The sequence below is a fragment of the Brettanomyces bruxellensis genome, chromosome 5 (assembly GCF_011074885.1).
Source record: "Brettanomyces bruxellensis chromosome 5, complete sequence".
In the NCBI taxonomy this organism is placed as follows: domain Eukaryota; kingdom Fungi; phylum Ascomycota; class Pichiomycetes; order Pichiales; family Pichiaceae; genus Brettanomyces; species Brettanomyces bruxellensis.
In genome coordinates, this window is record NC_054686.1 from 691,188 (window position 1) to 707,953 (window position 16,766).

The window sequence follows — 16,766 nt, forward strand, 5'->3', positions numbered from 1 at the left end:
CTAAGTATCGCATGATATCATAATAGTGTAGAGTATGCATGAAAGTCATCATCAGCGATCTAAGCATGCCAGAAATTGGTATTAACTAAACTGGGAACCCCTGTAGAAAGAAGAAAAATGCAAACCAGACATAACAGGATCCTGAATCTTATTATCATTCTGCATATTCTGCTTCTTTTGCACCGGATCCGAGGGTAGCAGGTTGAGATCGATCTGACTTGCTGTAATTTGAGGTTCGTTGTATGCCCCAAAGTTGAAGCCTGTTGAAGTATCGGTTAGTGTATCCGTACCTGGCGCAACTGCCATGAGTTCGGCGAAGTTTATGTTGTTATTAGCTGAGTCGGCGGGAGTAACCATTGCATCACTTGCAGACTCGCTTTCGGGCGAAATAAAATAGAAGTATGGAGCGTCTGCATTGAGAGCACTCTGATCATCGTTGCGGGCAATGGAAAGACCGGCAAAAACGTCATTTGTTTCTCCTGAGGTGTACTCATATGTTGGCGAGGCACTCATGCTCATATTGGAGCCAATGCTTAGCGACTCGTTGTTTTGTGAGGTGCGAGACTCGTGATGGTCCGTACCCAAACTGCGGGGCGACATCTCCGTCAAGTCGGAGGAAATGAAGTCAAGACTGGTTGGGCTTGAGTTTGAAGGCTGCGAAACGTAAGACCGAAATGGATTGGCAAAGGATGTGATGTTGTTCTCGGAAAGCGTCGAAAGATTCGACATGTCCGATTCCCTTGAGACCATATCGTTGCTGGTGATAGATGAAGTCGTCATCGGTTCGATTTCCGACATCTGCGAATTTCTTGACGATGCAACCGAGGATCTGGCCTTCTTGTATGGTGCACCAACCGAGGAAAATGACTTCCTCTTTTCTGCAGCCATGGCAAGAGAAGATGTCATTCCGTCATTGGGTGTCCTTGGAAGGTTATGCGAAGATCTAGAAATTTGCATCGATCGTGATCCGATACCTTTAACGTCTATATGGTTCATGGTTCCATTCATTCTGTTTGGAACAACTGACATAGAATGTCTGCGGACCTGCCGACCTTTCTCACCAGCAGAATGTATGGATTCGTACTGCAGTTGGTGCTCCTCCTCATTGGCCAGGGTTGGGTTTGCGATTCTTGTGTTTATCACAATTACCCTTCTCCCGGGCACACCCTTCGAGTGTTTTCTGATGTAAGAGTAGCACCTATCACCGTAGTTCTTGGGTGTGAGCCCTGTGACATTCTTGAAAACTCTGTGGAAATGCCAAGGACTAAGTCTAGATTTGGCCGCCAACTCTTTAAACCCCAACACTCCTCCTCTTCTTCTGCGTTTTTTCCCGGTAGTCATGAGAATTGAGTTCTTTCTTTCACCCTCGGGACACGAAACCTCGAGGACTGTAGAACTGGCAGCTAATGCAATATGCCTGCATGCTATCGTTATCAACTGCAATCTGTCAAGCTCGTTCTTCGATAAACTGATAGAACTGTGAGGCGATGGGCCACTGCTGCTTTTGCGTTCCTTCAAGTGCGATGTCTCTGACTTGCTTTCTGGGTATTTCTTCATGGAAGGAAGTGGCTCAAAGCCAATTTCTTTATTCACGGCAGTCACTGTGTTTAGCAGAAGGTCCAAGTTGACGTTAACATGACTTCCATCACGATAATTCACTGGTTTATTCTGCAAATCTGGAAAGCAGAATTCGCATGGAACGAATCCCTGAGCCATTGCAGTGTCAACAGAGTTGTAAAATCTAAGGTCTTGGTCTTTGTAGTTCAATATCCCCATATCGCAGTTTGGTCGACAGCACTTTCCTTTCGTGGCATGACACACAACAAACTTATCAGCTGCAAACGGGTCTTTGAAGCGAAATGCTGTGATTTTCTGCTGATTTGTGTTATACATCTTTGCTGTCAAATTTACTTTCGTTCTGAGACTGAGTTAATCTCTAGGTCAATTGTAAATCTTTGAACACAGATATAACGTAATATCCAGTGAGCTTGCACTCAATTAACGATAATGCTCTCAATTGAGTGTTTCGTCACAGTTATGGTTTGAAACACAATGCCCGTCTTCTAAAAATGATTGCGCTTAGTTAGAAGGGGAACAAAAAAAATATATATATAAAAAATTCAATCACCAGTAGTAAGGTTAAATTAAATGTAATATATTTCTTTTTCAATGTGGAGTTTTTCAAGCAGTCGTAACCAATAGAATAAAGGAGAAAAAGAAATGGTGGTATTCAATCTCTAGCCAAATAAATATTCAAACAGCTAAATGAGAAAGTCAAGTCTAATTCCAAACCCGAGGTAACAAAACTGGCGGGACCCCTTTTTAAACATACACGGGAAAGACTATTTATATATTTAAAGATGTGTATGTGAAGAATTATTCCAATAGAAGAGAATAGATTACCTAGGTGCATGTTAGATTAAAGAAATATGTACAATAAGCGGATTTTGATGTAGCTGGGTGAAGTTTTCACTTCTCAATGTTTCAGCGTGTACGTCACCAATGCAAAATTGACGCACCTTTTTGTTTTTCTTTGAAAAAGCGAAAAAAAAGAAAAAGTGGAAAACAACAGGTATGAAGAAAGAAGAATAATGGAAAGCAGAAACTAAACAATCATCTAAAATAGTCAGATTGTTCGAAAGTACCTGCAGATCATAATCACACGCCGCACATTAATATATGAATTTTTTGGATCTTTCCGTTTCCAGTTAATGCATACAATACAGAACAATAGTTTCAACTACTCTCTGAGGGGACAGAAAAGCAGAATAATCAGTCAACGATTCTTATTGTTTTCGGCCCCTATTTTCTCCTTTTATTGGAACATATAAAAAAAATTGCTCTGAGTTCACACATGTAAATATTCATCTACACACGGAAGAAAAAAAAAAAAATAAATAAAAAATGAGATGAAAAACATGAATGATTAACGCCTTCCTTCATCTACGCTGGCTTTCAGCCCACTTAGGAGTGGGGTAGAATGTAAGCATAAATTTTGTTTTATCTGTTTCTAAAAACTGTACAAGCAGAGCATATACATTCCATTCGTCCATATACTTTAGGTTCGCTCGCTTCTTAACGGATCTAGGCCGAAAAGCCATTAATAAAGTATAATACAAAGTTTTTATTTTTCTGCCATTCTATTCATAATTTGAACCATAGTTTTTTTGTCGGTCTGCGCTTTCGCTCCGAATCATACCCAAAAAAGAGGGGGAAAAAAATTTCTACCTATTTTACGAATGCAGGGTCGGTGGGGTGACGACCATCAAGCAGAAGTATGCTGGAATGATGACAGTGGGGAAAAAATAAACATATTTCATGAAAGCATAGCCGTGTGTGTTGATTGAAACAATTGTTCATGTTTTTCCATATCTCCATTTAGAAAGACTACGATGTGTTCCAAGCATGAGAAAAAATAATCTGTGTAATCAATTGGGCATGAATTTTCCTTCAAAGGTTCACCAATTCATCCCTAATAACTGATCTCAAGCCCCATTCGTATCAATTTACATAATGGTTTAATAATCTTTCTTTATTTTCACGATGCATCAATTAATCTGGGCCATAGAAGAAACCACACTTTTCCAACATGGTCTAGGCTTGAATGATTTCGAACCATGTGGAGCAAAAGAACAAACTTAAAAAGCTTATCTTTGTTCTCTACTATCATTTTCGTATTCTATTTTACACCATTTCATGGGGGTGCCCAAGATATGATTACCCTTATGGGCGAATATGCTCACGTTTTCAAATCGACTTGTGTTATCCATTAAACATCCGAAAAATGAATATGAAAGCGAACTGCTGAAACAAATTCATAAATTGAATTTTTTGTATTATTTTCCAAATATTAAGCCATATGTTGTGGGACGCCACGCCTTGATTAATGCAGACCCTCCCAATAACCATTAAGCATTTTCATGATTAAAAGTCTTTTTGGGTAATTGGGGTGCCCAGCGCGGATGCCCGCCCTTCCCACGGCTTCCTAAAAGGGCCGAAATATGAAAAAGTCCGTAATTAACTCACTATTCGCGGAAATATGGCCGGAATTGTAAGAGTAGACGTATTGAAATAAAAATGAATAATAACAAAATAATGTAGAAACAAAGAAACACAACAGAAGAATGATTTTGATTGATCGGTCTACGTATGGCTGACGCGGTTTAAATACGAGTTTTGGATGTTACATTATCTTGTTTATGTGGAATATTTTTCAGAGAAGTATTCTATGCAGTATAAAGAAATTTGTTGCAAGCACTGAGGTAATTTGAATTGCGTTAGATAAAAAATAATAATAATAATTGTAGCAACACAAAGAAAAAGTTCAACACATAATTGAATTTTCAAATAAAAGGTTCCTTAAACATTTAAGAATAATACGGGAAAATTGCAATTGTACACTTACTCCCGACTTTGACGAATCGCTAGCTCTATAATGTTACGGTACCAGGCATCCCCACTTTGTTCGTCTGGGGCTCGAGCGGTTTGAAATCTTTATTTTATAAATTATGGGTTTACTATTATTAACACCTTCTGCTAGGAATTCCAGAAGTTTTTTTGGGGCGAAACGCGGCTGTATTGGAGTGAAATTTCATCTATTTATAACGTCTTCCGTTATTTTAGTATTCTAAAAATACACGGCAGTAAGCTGTACTGAGGGGTTCCGAGTTGAAAGAATGTCGATACTTTTCCAAGTGTTACCTATAAACTGAAATGCATCAGCTAAAAGAGACCGTTGTAATCTGTTTTGCGTCATACACTAGTTATTACGGGTTATGACGTACTAGCAGTGCGGTAAAATATGACAGAAATATGTACTGTCATTACACTCGTTTCTTGCCGAATGTCAAGTGTATGACTGACATTCTCATCACAAATAATATTTCCATTGAAAGAAAAAGAACAAATGCAAAGATCCTAATGACAGCCTTTTTTGCTTGCGCTGACAGGAACGGATCAGGGTCTTCCAAAGTGAGAAAGAAAAGAAAGTGAAGGAACCTTTTTAAAGAAACGCAAAATAATGATCTTCCATCACCGTTACAACTACAGAAAACGGATAGATTTGCCAGAAAGGTTTGATAGAGTAGTCACATAAATTAAAATAGCTGATAAATGCAGAAAAGCCGCATTTTAACGAAGATAAAATAAATCACCAGCTGCTCTAAAAGGCCTGTAAAAGAATGAGACGTGATCTGTTTCATAGTTGTTCAAACTAAGATATGATTTTACACTTTTAAAGAGATGAAACATGAGTAGGCTGAATGTTATCATATGCATAACAATAGTATTGACACATTCTAGTTTTCAATCCGTCACTGAGATTCTACCGTTTGTATTACGCAGGGTACTGATGAGTATGAAATTATAATTTTCATATTCGGACTTCCGCCTTCTCGTTGTCTGAGATCTACGGAAAAAGCTGTTGTAGTCATATGTTACACTGATACATTACAATAAGTAAGTAAGTATATTTTTTAGGTTCTTTCTTCCGTCGTATTCTTATACAAACTGTATGCGATTATTTTTTACGGTCGACTACGCCCGCACGGCGTGAAGTACATTATTCAATTATGCAACTCCGCCTATTATTGGAGTTACTGGTTCACTTATTCTGCAAATATTATTATTTTTTCCACGACGACGTATCAGCCAATTATGTGCATGCTTAAGAACGTCCCAACATATTTCGATTGTCACTCGGTTCTAGTGCATCTCCTATTGTGCTGCTTGTTTATTTATGCTTGTTATCCGGAAGTTCTTCGGATTTTAGGAAAGTTTTTTTTTATTTCCAATCAAGCTCGCTCCAGATGCTGAATCCTACCATAATTAAATACTCTATTTCGGAATTTGCATTTATATTTCCTCAGGGTCAAACAAATACGCGAATGTTTTTCTATTCAGCGAATAAATAAATCGATAATGCCGTGGCTCCATCGGATTTTTATGTCTATTCTCAAACATTATCATCCTTCCTATTGGCACCCGCACCCCGCCTTCAATAGTTGAGGTAAAAGCAGTTTTTCCCCACTTCTGCATTGTTCCTGCCTCACTACTGAGTCATACGCACCAGCCAGCAAACGCTTCTCCTCTTTCTGAATCGGATCTCCCGTTTTAATCTCTTTCTTCTGTCTTTTCGATTTTCATCAAAGTCTGGCTCACTTTAGCAAAATAAAATTAATGCACTTCTATTCGTAATTCTGCTTGTAGTTTATGATGTCACAACATGGCATACTGACGACATCAGACTTGTAAATTGTCAACGCTACAAATAGCTATTCACATGGCATACTCTTCTGAGAAGAACCGGCACTTCTGGCTTTTCGTGATCTGCTCGCAGTCTGAAACAAGCTCCTTTGGCCCGCATGCCAATATCCATTTGTTGGCGTAGTCTATTGTTTGGGCTAAGTTCGGTCTTAAAATACTCTCGAGGTCCGGACGGCCGATATACTTCACATTATTCTCTTCAGACTGCTTTTTGCCATTCCTTCCAGAGGCCGTGTTACTGACATCTGTGCCATTCAATGATTGTAGCTCTAAGTCACTGCTGCTGTTTGGAGCCATTGCAATAGAAGCACTTGCAGATTCGAGTGTTGGATCCTCACCCAATGAAGCACCTTGCTGGTCTTGATCACCGGAACCTCTCGTAACAAACACTTCAATACCGGTTATACCGAGTTCCCTCAAAATATACAAGTCCTCATCCTTAGGAGTGATCCACACAAGCTTTAACTTCAAGTCGGTAGACCCGATTGCCAGTTTTCTTTTGAAATATGTGAAAATTGGAATACCGAACGAAATTCCAGACCCTCCACACACGATGTTCACATTTTCGGCAGTACTGAAAAACATTTCCGGTAGGGAAGACTCGAAATACGGCTGTATTGTGTATGTTTCACCGAGTATAATCTTAAATTTACTCTCTTTCAAAAGAAGACTCATGTAGTTCCCCGAAGAATCGCATTCTCCAGTGATAGTATATGGATGTGAAGGACCCAGCCAGAACACCGAAGATCTTAAGCCTGGCGCCAATCGGCAATGGCTACCGCTGGTAATGAAATCTGGAAGGAGCTTACGTGGAACATGAACAATCTTGAGATCTGACCCATCATGTTCCACAACATTATCGATGGTTATTGTCCGAATACTTCTGAACTTGATAACCTGCTGATAGGCAATCATGAGAATGTCAATAACGGCAATTGGGAAGACCCCTGGTCTTGCATGTAGTATGATTCCAAATATAAAGAGGTAAACAGTAATATTGTGGATAACATAGAAGTACCGGTAGAGCCTATGTCTAATTGGACCCCAGTTGACCACTGCTAGGACTACACAAAAGAGAAATATAACGTAGCCTAAAAAGTTGAGAGCCCGGAATATCTTGTACGACTCAGAGGTTCCCCATTTGATCAAATAGCCGACTCCGTGTGCTAAAGCAAAAAGAACAACCGTTCGCGATGTCCACAGATGCAACTTCAGAGTATCCAAGTAGTTATCAAGGTGAAAGGGGCATGGTCTCAAGCTAAGAAATATAGAAAGTGGAGTGAGTGAATAAGATATTCTGCCAAATCGCTTGATATGAACATTGAAGTGTTCAGTGTTGAGATTAAAGAACTCCACAACGATGCTTACTAGGAATAGAATAACTGCATAATATGCGACTGGAATATCCACTAGCCCAAGTTTCGAAGTTGATCGCCTGGAATTTTCCCATGCACGCTTATGATAGAATAAAGCAACTTCTCTGTATGCTATGTAAAGAACAGATAGCCCTATGATGACATATCCGTACTTAATGTTGACCTTATGCAAATGACCGTGTCGTTTGACGAGCGAGGTAACTTCAACCATTTTAGATCTAATCGTTCTGCTTCCTTTTCACCGAATAATTCCCTTATTCAGGCGGATGATGTTGAATTGTCGAATAGATTATAGCATGGCTTAGAAGTTTTAACAGCCAATCAACAGCCGATCGAACATTATTCAGCCCCTCGGGAAAAAAAAAATAATTGAATGAAAATAGAAGTAAAACCGAGAACTCCAACCGATCTGCTTAAGTTAACCGGCGAGATGCTTGGGACCATTAGAATAGTGAGGTAAAATGAATATTCAGAAATCTCTATGAGTTTTTAATAGTATTCATATACGAAATTTATTCATGCCAAGGTTTGTAAAGGTATTTTTACATCTGCCCTATGACCTTTCTGGGGAAATCTGACTTTAACTAAACCCGAGATGTTCCTTGTTAGGCGTAAATTTCTCTTTTGATTTGCCAACCCTATTTTGACCCGCGACATCAACTGTGATACGGTAAGGATAAAAATATTTTTTCGAAGGGATTGTGCTTCCAAAAAAATATATATATGTATCTTGTAGTTCTTTTGTGTCTCCAAAGGTGTAAAAAGCACCCTTAAATTAGACTTTAATTGAACTTTGATGAATTTAGTTTTTTGGTTTAATCTTGATACATATTTGTCACCCCAAGAGAAGATTTCTGCTCAAGATGAAGAAGTACCTTAAATTACTTTTCCCCTTAATATGTCTCCTCCTTACAATGCCGGTACATCCAACCAGCACAAAAACACCAAGCAGTGTGCCTGCATCGTTTCTTTGGTGTGTAAACTCATTTGCTCATAAGATGCCAAAAAAACTAAATGATTACGAAGGGATCTGCGCTCAAAGGGATCCTTTTTTAAAATGTTTGGTGGATAAATGTGAGTATGGAAACTATCTTTCTGCCAGAGATCACTTCTTAGGCACATGTATAAACATGGTGCCAAAATTGGTTAATGATAAAAGATATAAATTCTTTCGTCAGTTTTCTAAAGGCCATAGAGATTTTTGGAATGAGGAAACCAGAGGCAGAAAGGATGCGATCAGGGGTTATTACAAGCTAAAGGATTCTGTTAGATATTATTCTAATAGCTCCAACACAGACAATGATGTTCAATACGGAGAACCAAATGTAACCTCAAGTTTATTGACGGGCAATAATGGGGTGGCACAAGCTTACGGTGATTCGTTACTTGAAAGGAGAAGGTTCGAAAACAGAGTGCCTCCGTATTCGCCCGAGGATGAAAATGATGACGAGAAAGGGAATGACGATAAGGAAAATGAAGAGGAAGAAAATGAAAACTGTGATGAAGAAATCGAGCAGCAAAAAATGATAACAGCCGATCCTATCTCAGGGGTCGAAACATACGAGCCAAATAAAGAAATACCAGTTAATACAAAGAAGGGATTTGAACAGAAGATCAGTATAAAATCCGAGAAAAACGGTAATTCCATCATTTCTTTCAACTTTGATGATGGGGAGAATCAACAGGGTGAGGACACGGCAGAATTCAAAGGTCCAGGTGCTAAATTAACAAAAGATGAGGAGCAAAAGCTCGACGAGCTTTTTGGCACTGAGCCAAAAGTGGCTCCACGAAAGAAGATAAGACGTAGAAAGAAAGGACATGCCTTCAAGCTTAGGAATAAGAAGAAGAAAATTTACAAGTCGCAAAGGGAAAGAAAATACAAAATGAGGGATGCCGAGAAGAATTCGGGAGGCCCCTTGGCCCAGGCAAAGAGAATGCTATTTGGCTAAGAATGAAAAGGTACTGATACTGAGAATGGTAGATCTGATTCAGTATTATTAGTAAACAAACGCAGGCCACCACAGCTATATATATAAAGAAATCACGAGCAAATAAGTAAACACTAATCGGAGATATTCAAATTAATTAATATGGGTATGACGACTTACCTGGAGGCAGTGTCAGGGTGCGTATCCTGAGGTAGATGAGGCATAATCAAGTCATCAACAAATATAGGGCTCATTTCGGCATTCTGGTGGACTGTGGATACACTTTCTCTCCTCCTCATCTGTGATGATGGCGAAGCTATCGTAGGTTCAAAATCAGGAATGCATTCTGAAGGAGGCTCGCTGTAAAAACGCCTTGAGCGAGATGATCCCTGTTGATTATTATTGGATTCATTACCACCAGCAGTCTCGTTCGGATACTCAAGAGAATCCAAATGTATATCAACACCTTCCATGCGTGTGGTGAGATTCATACTCATACTTCTTACAATCTTCCTTCCGTGTCTGGTAGCCCGACATCTTTTGCATGACTTGAAACCTTGATCTGCACCGCTTAAAAGCCTTCCACACTTATTGCACATGCCCGTTTGTCTCCTGATCTCCCTGATTAACTTCTCCCTCTTCCGGCACTTACTACAAACTTTGTACTTGCCCGATAAATCATCATTAGGACCAGAACAATGAACACACTTGCCCTCAGTCGCCCTTCTGTGCTTTCTTAGTCGAAGGGCACTGCGGCATTGTCGGCATTGGACATAATTGGTTTCTTCTAAACCTAGTTGAGCTCCACATCTCCGACACAACCCCACTTTGTTTCGAATTTTCAACTGCCACCTTTTAGATCTTCCTCTTTGAAGTTTCCGGCAGTGCATGCAGTTTCGATAACTTCTGGTGCCCATCTGTGCAAATGTCTTCTTACACCGGTTACATACACCGGTTGGATACTTTGACAGGTTCTCCGAAAACATATCTGCCTCCTCTTCCTTCACACGTTCCTTCACCGACTTTCTTTTTCTGTGCAACTTCTTACCGTCTGGCTTCAATTTCTTCACCAGACTGGCCTCATCAGCACATCCTTCCACCAACAACGACTCTTTGAGATCTGCCCTTGGCCCTGTTGCCGCCTTTATCTCACCTCCTAATTCCAAAGACGATGATTCAGGAACAGAGAAGTTCCGGCCGATGGCCATCGAATCCATACTATTCAAGTTTGTGTAGGAACTAGAAAACGCATTTCGTATGTTGTTGATGCTATCGTTAATGCTCAAATCAGCATCTTCGGATTCAAAGGTGTCCGGCAAACTGAAACTGCTGGGACTGTTTGCATTTTCGTTTCTACGTGTGAGTTCGTCAGTTGATGTCTGAGGGAAGTAGAGTGGCGCATCAGCACTATACTGTGGCTGGGCTAGATCAAGCTGATACTTCATCGGTAGGTTCGAAAACAGTTCGTCCTGCTTGTTGTACGGGATAAGATCGAACTGTAAAGATGGATCTAGCTGATACTTCTCTTGAATAACATTATCCGGAAACATCTGTGAGTACTGCCTTGAATCTTGTTGATCGTGAGACTGGTCTGATGACTGCTGCTGAAGAACATGCTGAAGAACATGCTGATTTTGCTGTTGATTCTGCTGTTGACTTTGTTGATGATTGAGTCTTTTCTGTTGCCGAAACTGCTGCCGAAATTGTTGATCCATCTGCCGATATTGATTTTGATCTTGTTGGCGATACTGTACATTCTGCTGATGATATTGTTGTTGATTCTGTTGATTTTGTTGATGATATTGCTGTTGGTTCTGCTGCTGATTCTGTTGAATCTGTTGCTGAATCCACTGTTTGTTCCGTTGCTGAATCCATTTCCGATTCTGCTGCTTGCCTAGCTCTTGCAGACGCCCTTCAAAAAATGGGTCATCGTTAGCCTCACCAGTATTCTGCAGTGAATCCATCTTGGCTTGAAAAAAACAAAAAGCTGCTTAGTTGTAGTTAATTAAATAATATTGCAGGACTTCAAATATACGCCTGCGTTCATACTATATATTGGTCATCTAGTTACTTAGTAAGCACGGTTTGAGATCTCTTAGAAGTGTGTACCTGAAAAGATCGAACAATTCTGATTGACAAAATATGGATGTCCCCTTTACAGAAAACAATAGGCCTCGGCTTTTGCTGACACCCCTTCCCCGCTAACGAAACGATATTCACTCGAATGGTAGCCTATATAGTGAAAGATAAACATATACATTCCGAAATCTGCGGTTAGTCGTGAAGATTACATATTGCACGTTTTTTTTATTTTTTATTTTTTTTTTTATTTTTTTTTATATTATCTCTACTCATTTGAACACACATCATAGTTTAAAGGGTACCACACTTATATGTCCAATGTACCTGTGAACACAATTGATTAGTAATTTCTGTGACAAAGCGCGATGACCTCCAAATTTAACTCTGTTATCTTGGATATAGAAGGGACAATATGTCCCGTTTCGTTTGTCAAGGATACACTATTCCCATACTTCCTGGAGCACTTAGAGGAGTATCTCTCAAAGATTGAATTTCCATTGGGCAACACCACAAGCAATTTGCAGAATGCAGAATTGGCTGGGATCCTTGATAAGTTTCCAACTGAATATTCTTGTGGCAAAGCCACACTTGAGAAGTATATCAGGGAATTAGTTAAGAATGATGTGAAAGACCCGGTTTTAAAGGAGTTGCAAGGATATGTGTGGAAAACGGGATACAATTCAGGGGAAATTCTTGCCCCATTGTATGACGATGCGATTGAAGCAATAAAGCATTGGTCGGTTACACTTTCGGGGGGATTATATATTTATTCCTCCGGTTCAATTGAAGCACAGAAGCTTCTACTCTCACATGTGAAAATTTCCAAAAGTGGGCATCCGCTAAATGTGGCAAACTTGAATGGACTTCTTTCTGGATACTTTGATACAACAAATGCAGGAAGCAAAATTCAGATCGCTAGTTACAGGAGGATACTTCAAAAGATAGGATATGGTTTGGAGACGGAATCGCAACTCAAGTACTCCAGTATTTTGTTTTTAAGTGACAACCCGGCAGAGGTTGAGGCAGCTATTCAGGCTGGTATGACAAGCTATTTGGTGTACAGAGCAGGCAACCGAGAAATACCGCATGAAATACAGCAAAGAGTTAAAGTGATTACAAATTTTGCGCAGCTATTTTGAACATCTGCAATTCAGAATTGTACGATGAATAGCAATAACATACAGCAAAGACTTGAAATATATTGGAGTAAAAGAGATTAAAACTTAAGATAAAGAGAGACGACAATATAAAAGCAGGAAAGAACAGTAACTAAAAGCATAACCTTCGTAGAAATAGATACACGTGCAGCAAAAGCAAAGATATCTCACTAATCAGCATGATCACTGAACAATAAATTGGCTGCCATCTCCTCGTTTTTATCACAGGCAAAGTAAACTTGTATGACCAGACTACGGTCGAATCCAAGCTCACATAATCTATTTATTGCCGCATTTTCCTCAGGTGTGACCTCAATACGAGGAACATTGGCCTCCTCTCCATCTTCGGCATCATCAACATCACCGCTTCCCTCTAAGTACTCCTTAGGGATGCCCAAACTCTCAGCTAGGGCATCTTGGTCTCCACTGGTGATATATCTCATAAATGCCTCAGGGTTTCTTTGTATAACCTCTGCAAGCTGCGGATTCGATGCTGCCATCTGCTGGAGAACAATCTCGGCCATCTCCGGCCTCTGCTGAAGAAGCTCTCGCAGAGATCCCATGTAATCACCCTCTTGTGAATTTTCGCCTGTATTTTGTCCCTGGGCCGCAGCAGCGGCTCTTTCAAACAAATTCTGCGAATTTGGATTGGCCGGCGTTTGTGCTGTCGTTGCTGTGGCATTTGTATTTTCAACATTCTCAGCTATTTTCACTGGTTCTTCGCTTTTTCCTGAAGATCCAGCCTCTGTATTTCCTTCAGAAGCATTCTTGGGAGCAGTTTCCTGCTCCTCATCCACAGTACCTGTAGATTTCTCGGTTGCAGCCTCGGCTAAAGGTTCAGCTGCTGGTGCAGGTGGTGCAGGTGCCGATGCTTGATGATGGCTTTCTGGAATTCCGTTTAAAAGATACTCAACGGCTCTATCCGGATTGTTGAATGCCGCAGTCAACGCTCTTTCGACCTGCTCTCTTTCAAAACCCATGCCCATTATATTCTGAACAGCAGTCTGCCTTGCTCGGCCAATGGCAAACGTAGATTCTGTAAATTCTTCTGCCCCCGTAGAAGATTCCTGGTTTTCTGCCGGTATTTGTGCTGGTAGCGATGCTGCGTTTGAAGTTGATGATGATTCAACTGCTGCATTTTCAGATGAGGTCTCGGCTTTACCAGCTGCAGCTTGTGCTTCAGGCTTGGGCTCAGGCTTTGACTTCTGCTTTCTTAACTTGCTCTTCATGAATATGATCTGATCTCCATCCTTGACGTTGAAAAACTCGAATGTTTTGTCATCCTTGAGGATTTTTCCAGAATACACAAACTTCAGCTGACCTGGCTGGCAGTCCTGTGCAGCAGAAAGCTTTTCCTTACCGGACAAAATGCTATCAGAAGGTTCTACTTCTATGGGGAATTTTTCCTTCTTGAAATTCTTAAAAATGACCTTCATCTTTTATAAATGCGTGAAAACACAAAGCGTCGTACAGACCCTAAACAAAAAAGGGCTTCAACTATTCAGAGGATCTATTATAAGGGCTTGAAAGTTCCTTGAAAATACATCTGTCTTCAGATATATCGGTAAGAGGCGAATTTAAGTTAAAGCGAGGAAATGGGAAAAACTCTCTTGGATCAGTATTCTCTCTCATTTGCATCTCAAGTTTTATTTTATTTCACCGAACACACTTTTTTTTTTTTTTTTTTTTTTTCTGATGAGGGGACGGGGACGAACTTGCGTTGCGAGTCCTTTGCAATCGACTTAAATACCTTACTCCATTTAATGCGTCGATCGACGAGCAGATTAAATATTTTCAACGGTAAAGTCTTGCTCAGTTTATCTTTCACTGTTGAATACCTGATACGAATGAACCTGTAAGTTTTAAAAGAACATTTATCTGTTTACCATTATTCAAAAGAATCACAAGAATATGATAGCCTCAAATGACAGGCCTAAATTGGGCTGTATTTCACGATATTCCATGTGGTTAACCCTACAAAAAGAAGTTGAAAGCGAACCTGAAGACTTTTCAAAATGGACCAAGCTTATAGATGAGATAGAACAGCAGGTTGCTCAGAATACAAATGAGATCAGCTCTAGCCATGATGTAAAGAAAGTGATTCACTATGATTTTGACAGGCTTCTCGGTAGATATCCATTTCTAAGCCAAGTTTGGAAACAATATGTCACCATTGAGTACACATTATCTGGACTTGAGTCGTCTGCAAAGGTGTTAGAGAGAGCTGTGAAAGATTTCCCACAGTCTTTAGATTTATGGCTTGATTACATAAATATCAACATAACAAACAAACTTCTGCCAGCTGATGGGATCAGATCGCTATTTCAGAAAGCATTGAAATTGGTCGGTAGGCAGTTTATGGCTCATCCTATCTGGGATCTATACATTGAATGGGAAGAACAAAATTCGGGCCACAATTCAAATGAATACTTGAACATATATTTACAAATAATATGGATCCCATTATACGAATATGCAAGATATTTTGAAGCATTTACTGATCTACGTTCACATTTTACAATCAGAGATCTTATACCGGAAAACACGAGTAATACCGTGCTTTCTAATGTTTTGGATCAGTTAAAAATAAACGGTACAAATTGGGATGAGTTGGACGATGAGAAATTGCAGACATTGATTGATACATACTTTAAAGCAATTTTTGCAAGAACTCAAAAGGGCACAAACGAAAGATGGAAGTACGAAAGTGCTATAACACGATTACAATTTGAACCAAAACCTGTGTCAGATGAAGATTTTAAATGCTGGGCGGACTATCTAGATTTCGAAGAGAAAAATGGTGATATTGAACAGATAATCTGCCTTTACGAGCGTTGCTTGATAACAGAATGCCAGTACCAAAGTGTATGGATGAGATATATCCGCTTTTTGATACAAAACACAACCAACGAAGACAAAGTCTTACAATGCTTCAATAATGCAATAAATCGATTCCTGTTAAAAACAGATCTCAAAATCAGATATATGTTCTCCAAGTATTATGAGCTAAAACTGCATGATACTGAAAAGGCTGAAAATATCTTACTTGAAGTGGTGAAGCAAAATCCAGCTGAATATGAGCCTGTGGGACGGATTTTCAGGTTGATATATAGGCACGCAAAGGATAAAGACATAATAATAAAGGATGCTCTTGCATGCGTGATGAACATCCATTTGGATATGACCAAAAAAGATAACATATCTAATCCAAGAAAAAAAAGAAGAGTGGATGCTTCTGTTACAGAAATAAAATCAGCTAAATTGGCAAACCTTACGCATATTTTGAATTTCAAAAACTGCTCACAGTTGGTGGTAGAAGTCGGAAAGATATATTGGCTTGATCGCCACTCCATCAAGGAGACACGTGAAGTATTGATCAAGTTCTTCAACTTCCGTATTATGCGTTCAAGTGAACCGTATTGGCTTTTTTTCGTCAAGTTTGAAATGTGCGAAGGAAACACACACAACTTGACAAACATAGTGAACTACATCAAATTTTATAGCGAGATGTCAATAACTGTTACTAACACAATATTATCTGAGTACAACAGTTACATGCTGAAAAATGGAACTACTGAGCAAATATCAAATATATCCCGCGAGCTTATCAGAAATACCTTAGAATGTGATATGGAATCATCAACAGCAATGAAGCATTTCTTAAAAGCTCGTTTGGATCGTGACTTGAATGAAAAGGCTGTCAATAAGCGGTTGATTTCTGAAAATGGTCATCCTTCGGGAGTTGCGGAGGCCAGACCTCTAATTTCCAACCAAATTGATTACGAACTTGGAATTTCAGAACTAGGAACAGCACCGATTCCAAGATTTAGTCAAGTTGAACGTGCAAATGCTACGGTACGGTTTGCACACCAGGATGAATGAAGTATTCTATAGAATATAGAGAATGTAATTTTAGGAAGTAACGTAAATAAAAAAAGCGAAGAAAAATCGAACAAAAA

General features: G+C 39.6%; 7 protein-coding genes across 7 annotated transcripts; 3 read left to right on the top strand and 4 right to left on the bottom strand.

Moving 5' to 3' along the window:
- Window positions 1-81: 81 nt before the first annotated feature.
- BRETT_004337 (uncharacterized protein) lies at window positions 82-1,893 on the bottom strand (the record flags this gene model as incomplete). The annotated part of the gene is made up of 1 exon (XM_041282833.1): window positions 82-1,893. The coding sequence occupies one exon, from the start codon at window positions 1,891-1,893 to the stop codon at window positions 82-84; it is 1,812 nt and encodes a 603-aa protein (XP_041135609.1).
- A 4,383-nt stretch (window positions 1,894-6,276) lies between these two features.
- BRETT_004338 (uncharacterized protein) lies at window positions 6,277-7,851 on the bottom strand (the record flags this gene model as incomplete). The annotated part of the gene is made up of 1 exon (XM_041282834.1): window positions 6,277-7,851. One exon carries the CDS (start codon window positions 7,849-7,851, stop codon window positions 6,277-6,279), a length of 1,575 nt encoding a protein of 524 aa, XP_041135610.1.
- Window positions 7,852-8,770: 919 nt separating this feature from the next.
- BRETT_004339 (uncharacterized protein) lies at window positions 8,771-9,589 on the top strand (the record flags this gene model as incomplete). Its single annotated transcript, XM_041282835.1, has 1 exon — window positions 8,771-9,589. One exon carries the CDS (start codon window positions 8,771-8,773, stop codon window positions 9,587-9,589), a length of 819 nt encoding a protein of 272 aa, XP_041135611.1.
- Window positions 9,590-9,744: 155 nt separating this feature from the next.
- Window positions 9,745-11,532, bottom strand: BRETT_004340 (uncharacterized protein; the record flags this gene model as incomplete). Its single annotated transcript, XM_041282836.1, has 1 exon — window positions 9,745-11,532. One exon carries the CDS (start codon window positions 11,530-11,532, stop codon window positions 9,745-9,747), a length of 1,788 nt encoding a protein of 595 aa, XP_041135612.1.
- Window positions 11,533-12,015: 483 nt separating this feature from the next.
- Window positions 12,016-12,789, top strand: BRETT_004341 (uncharacterized protein; the record flags this gene model as incomplete). Its single annotated transcript, XM_041282837.1, has 1 exon — window positions 12,016-12,789. The coding sequence occupies one exon, from the start codon at window positions 12,016-12,018 to the stop codon at window positions 12,787-12,789; it is 774 nt and encodes a 257-aa protein (XP_041135613.1).
- Window positions 12,790-12,977: 188 nt separating this feature from the next.
- Window positions 12,978-14,243, bottom strand: BRETT_004342 (uncharacterized protein; the record flags this gene model as incomplete). Its single annotated transcript, XM_041282838.1, has 1 exon — window positions 12,978-14,243. One exon carries the CDS (start codon window positions 14,241-14,243, stop codon window positions 12,978-12,980), a length of 1,266 nt encoding a protein of 421 aa, XP_041135614.1.
- Window positions 14,244-14,718: 475 nt separating this feature from the next.
- Window positions 14,719-16,689, top strand: BRETT_004343 (uncharacterized protein; the record flags this gene model as incomplete). Its single annotated transcript, XM_041282839.1, has 1 exon — window positions 14,719-16,689. One exon carries the CDS (start codon window positions 14,719-14,721, stop codon window positions 16,687-16,689), a length of 1,971 nt encoding a protein of 656 aa, XP_041135615.1.
- Window positions 16,690-16,766: the final 77 nt, after the last annotated feature.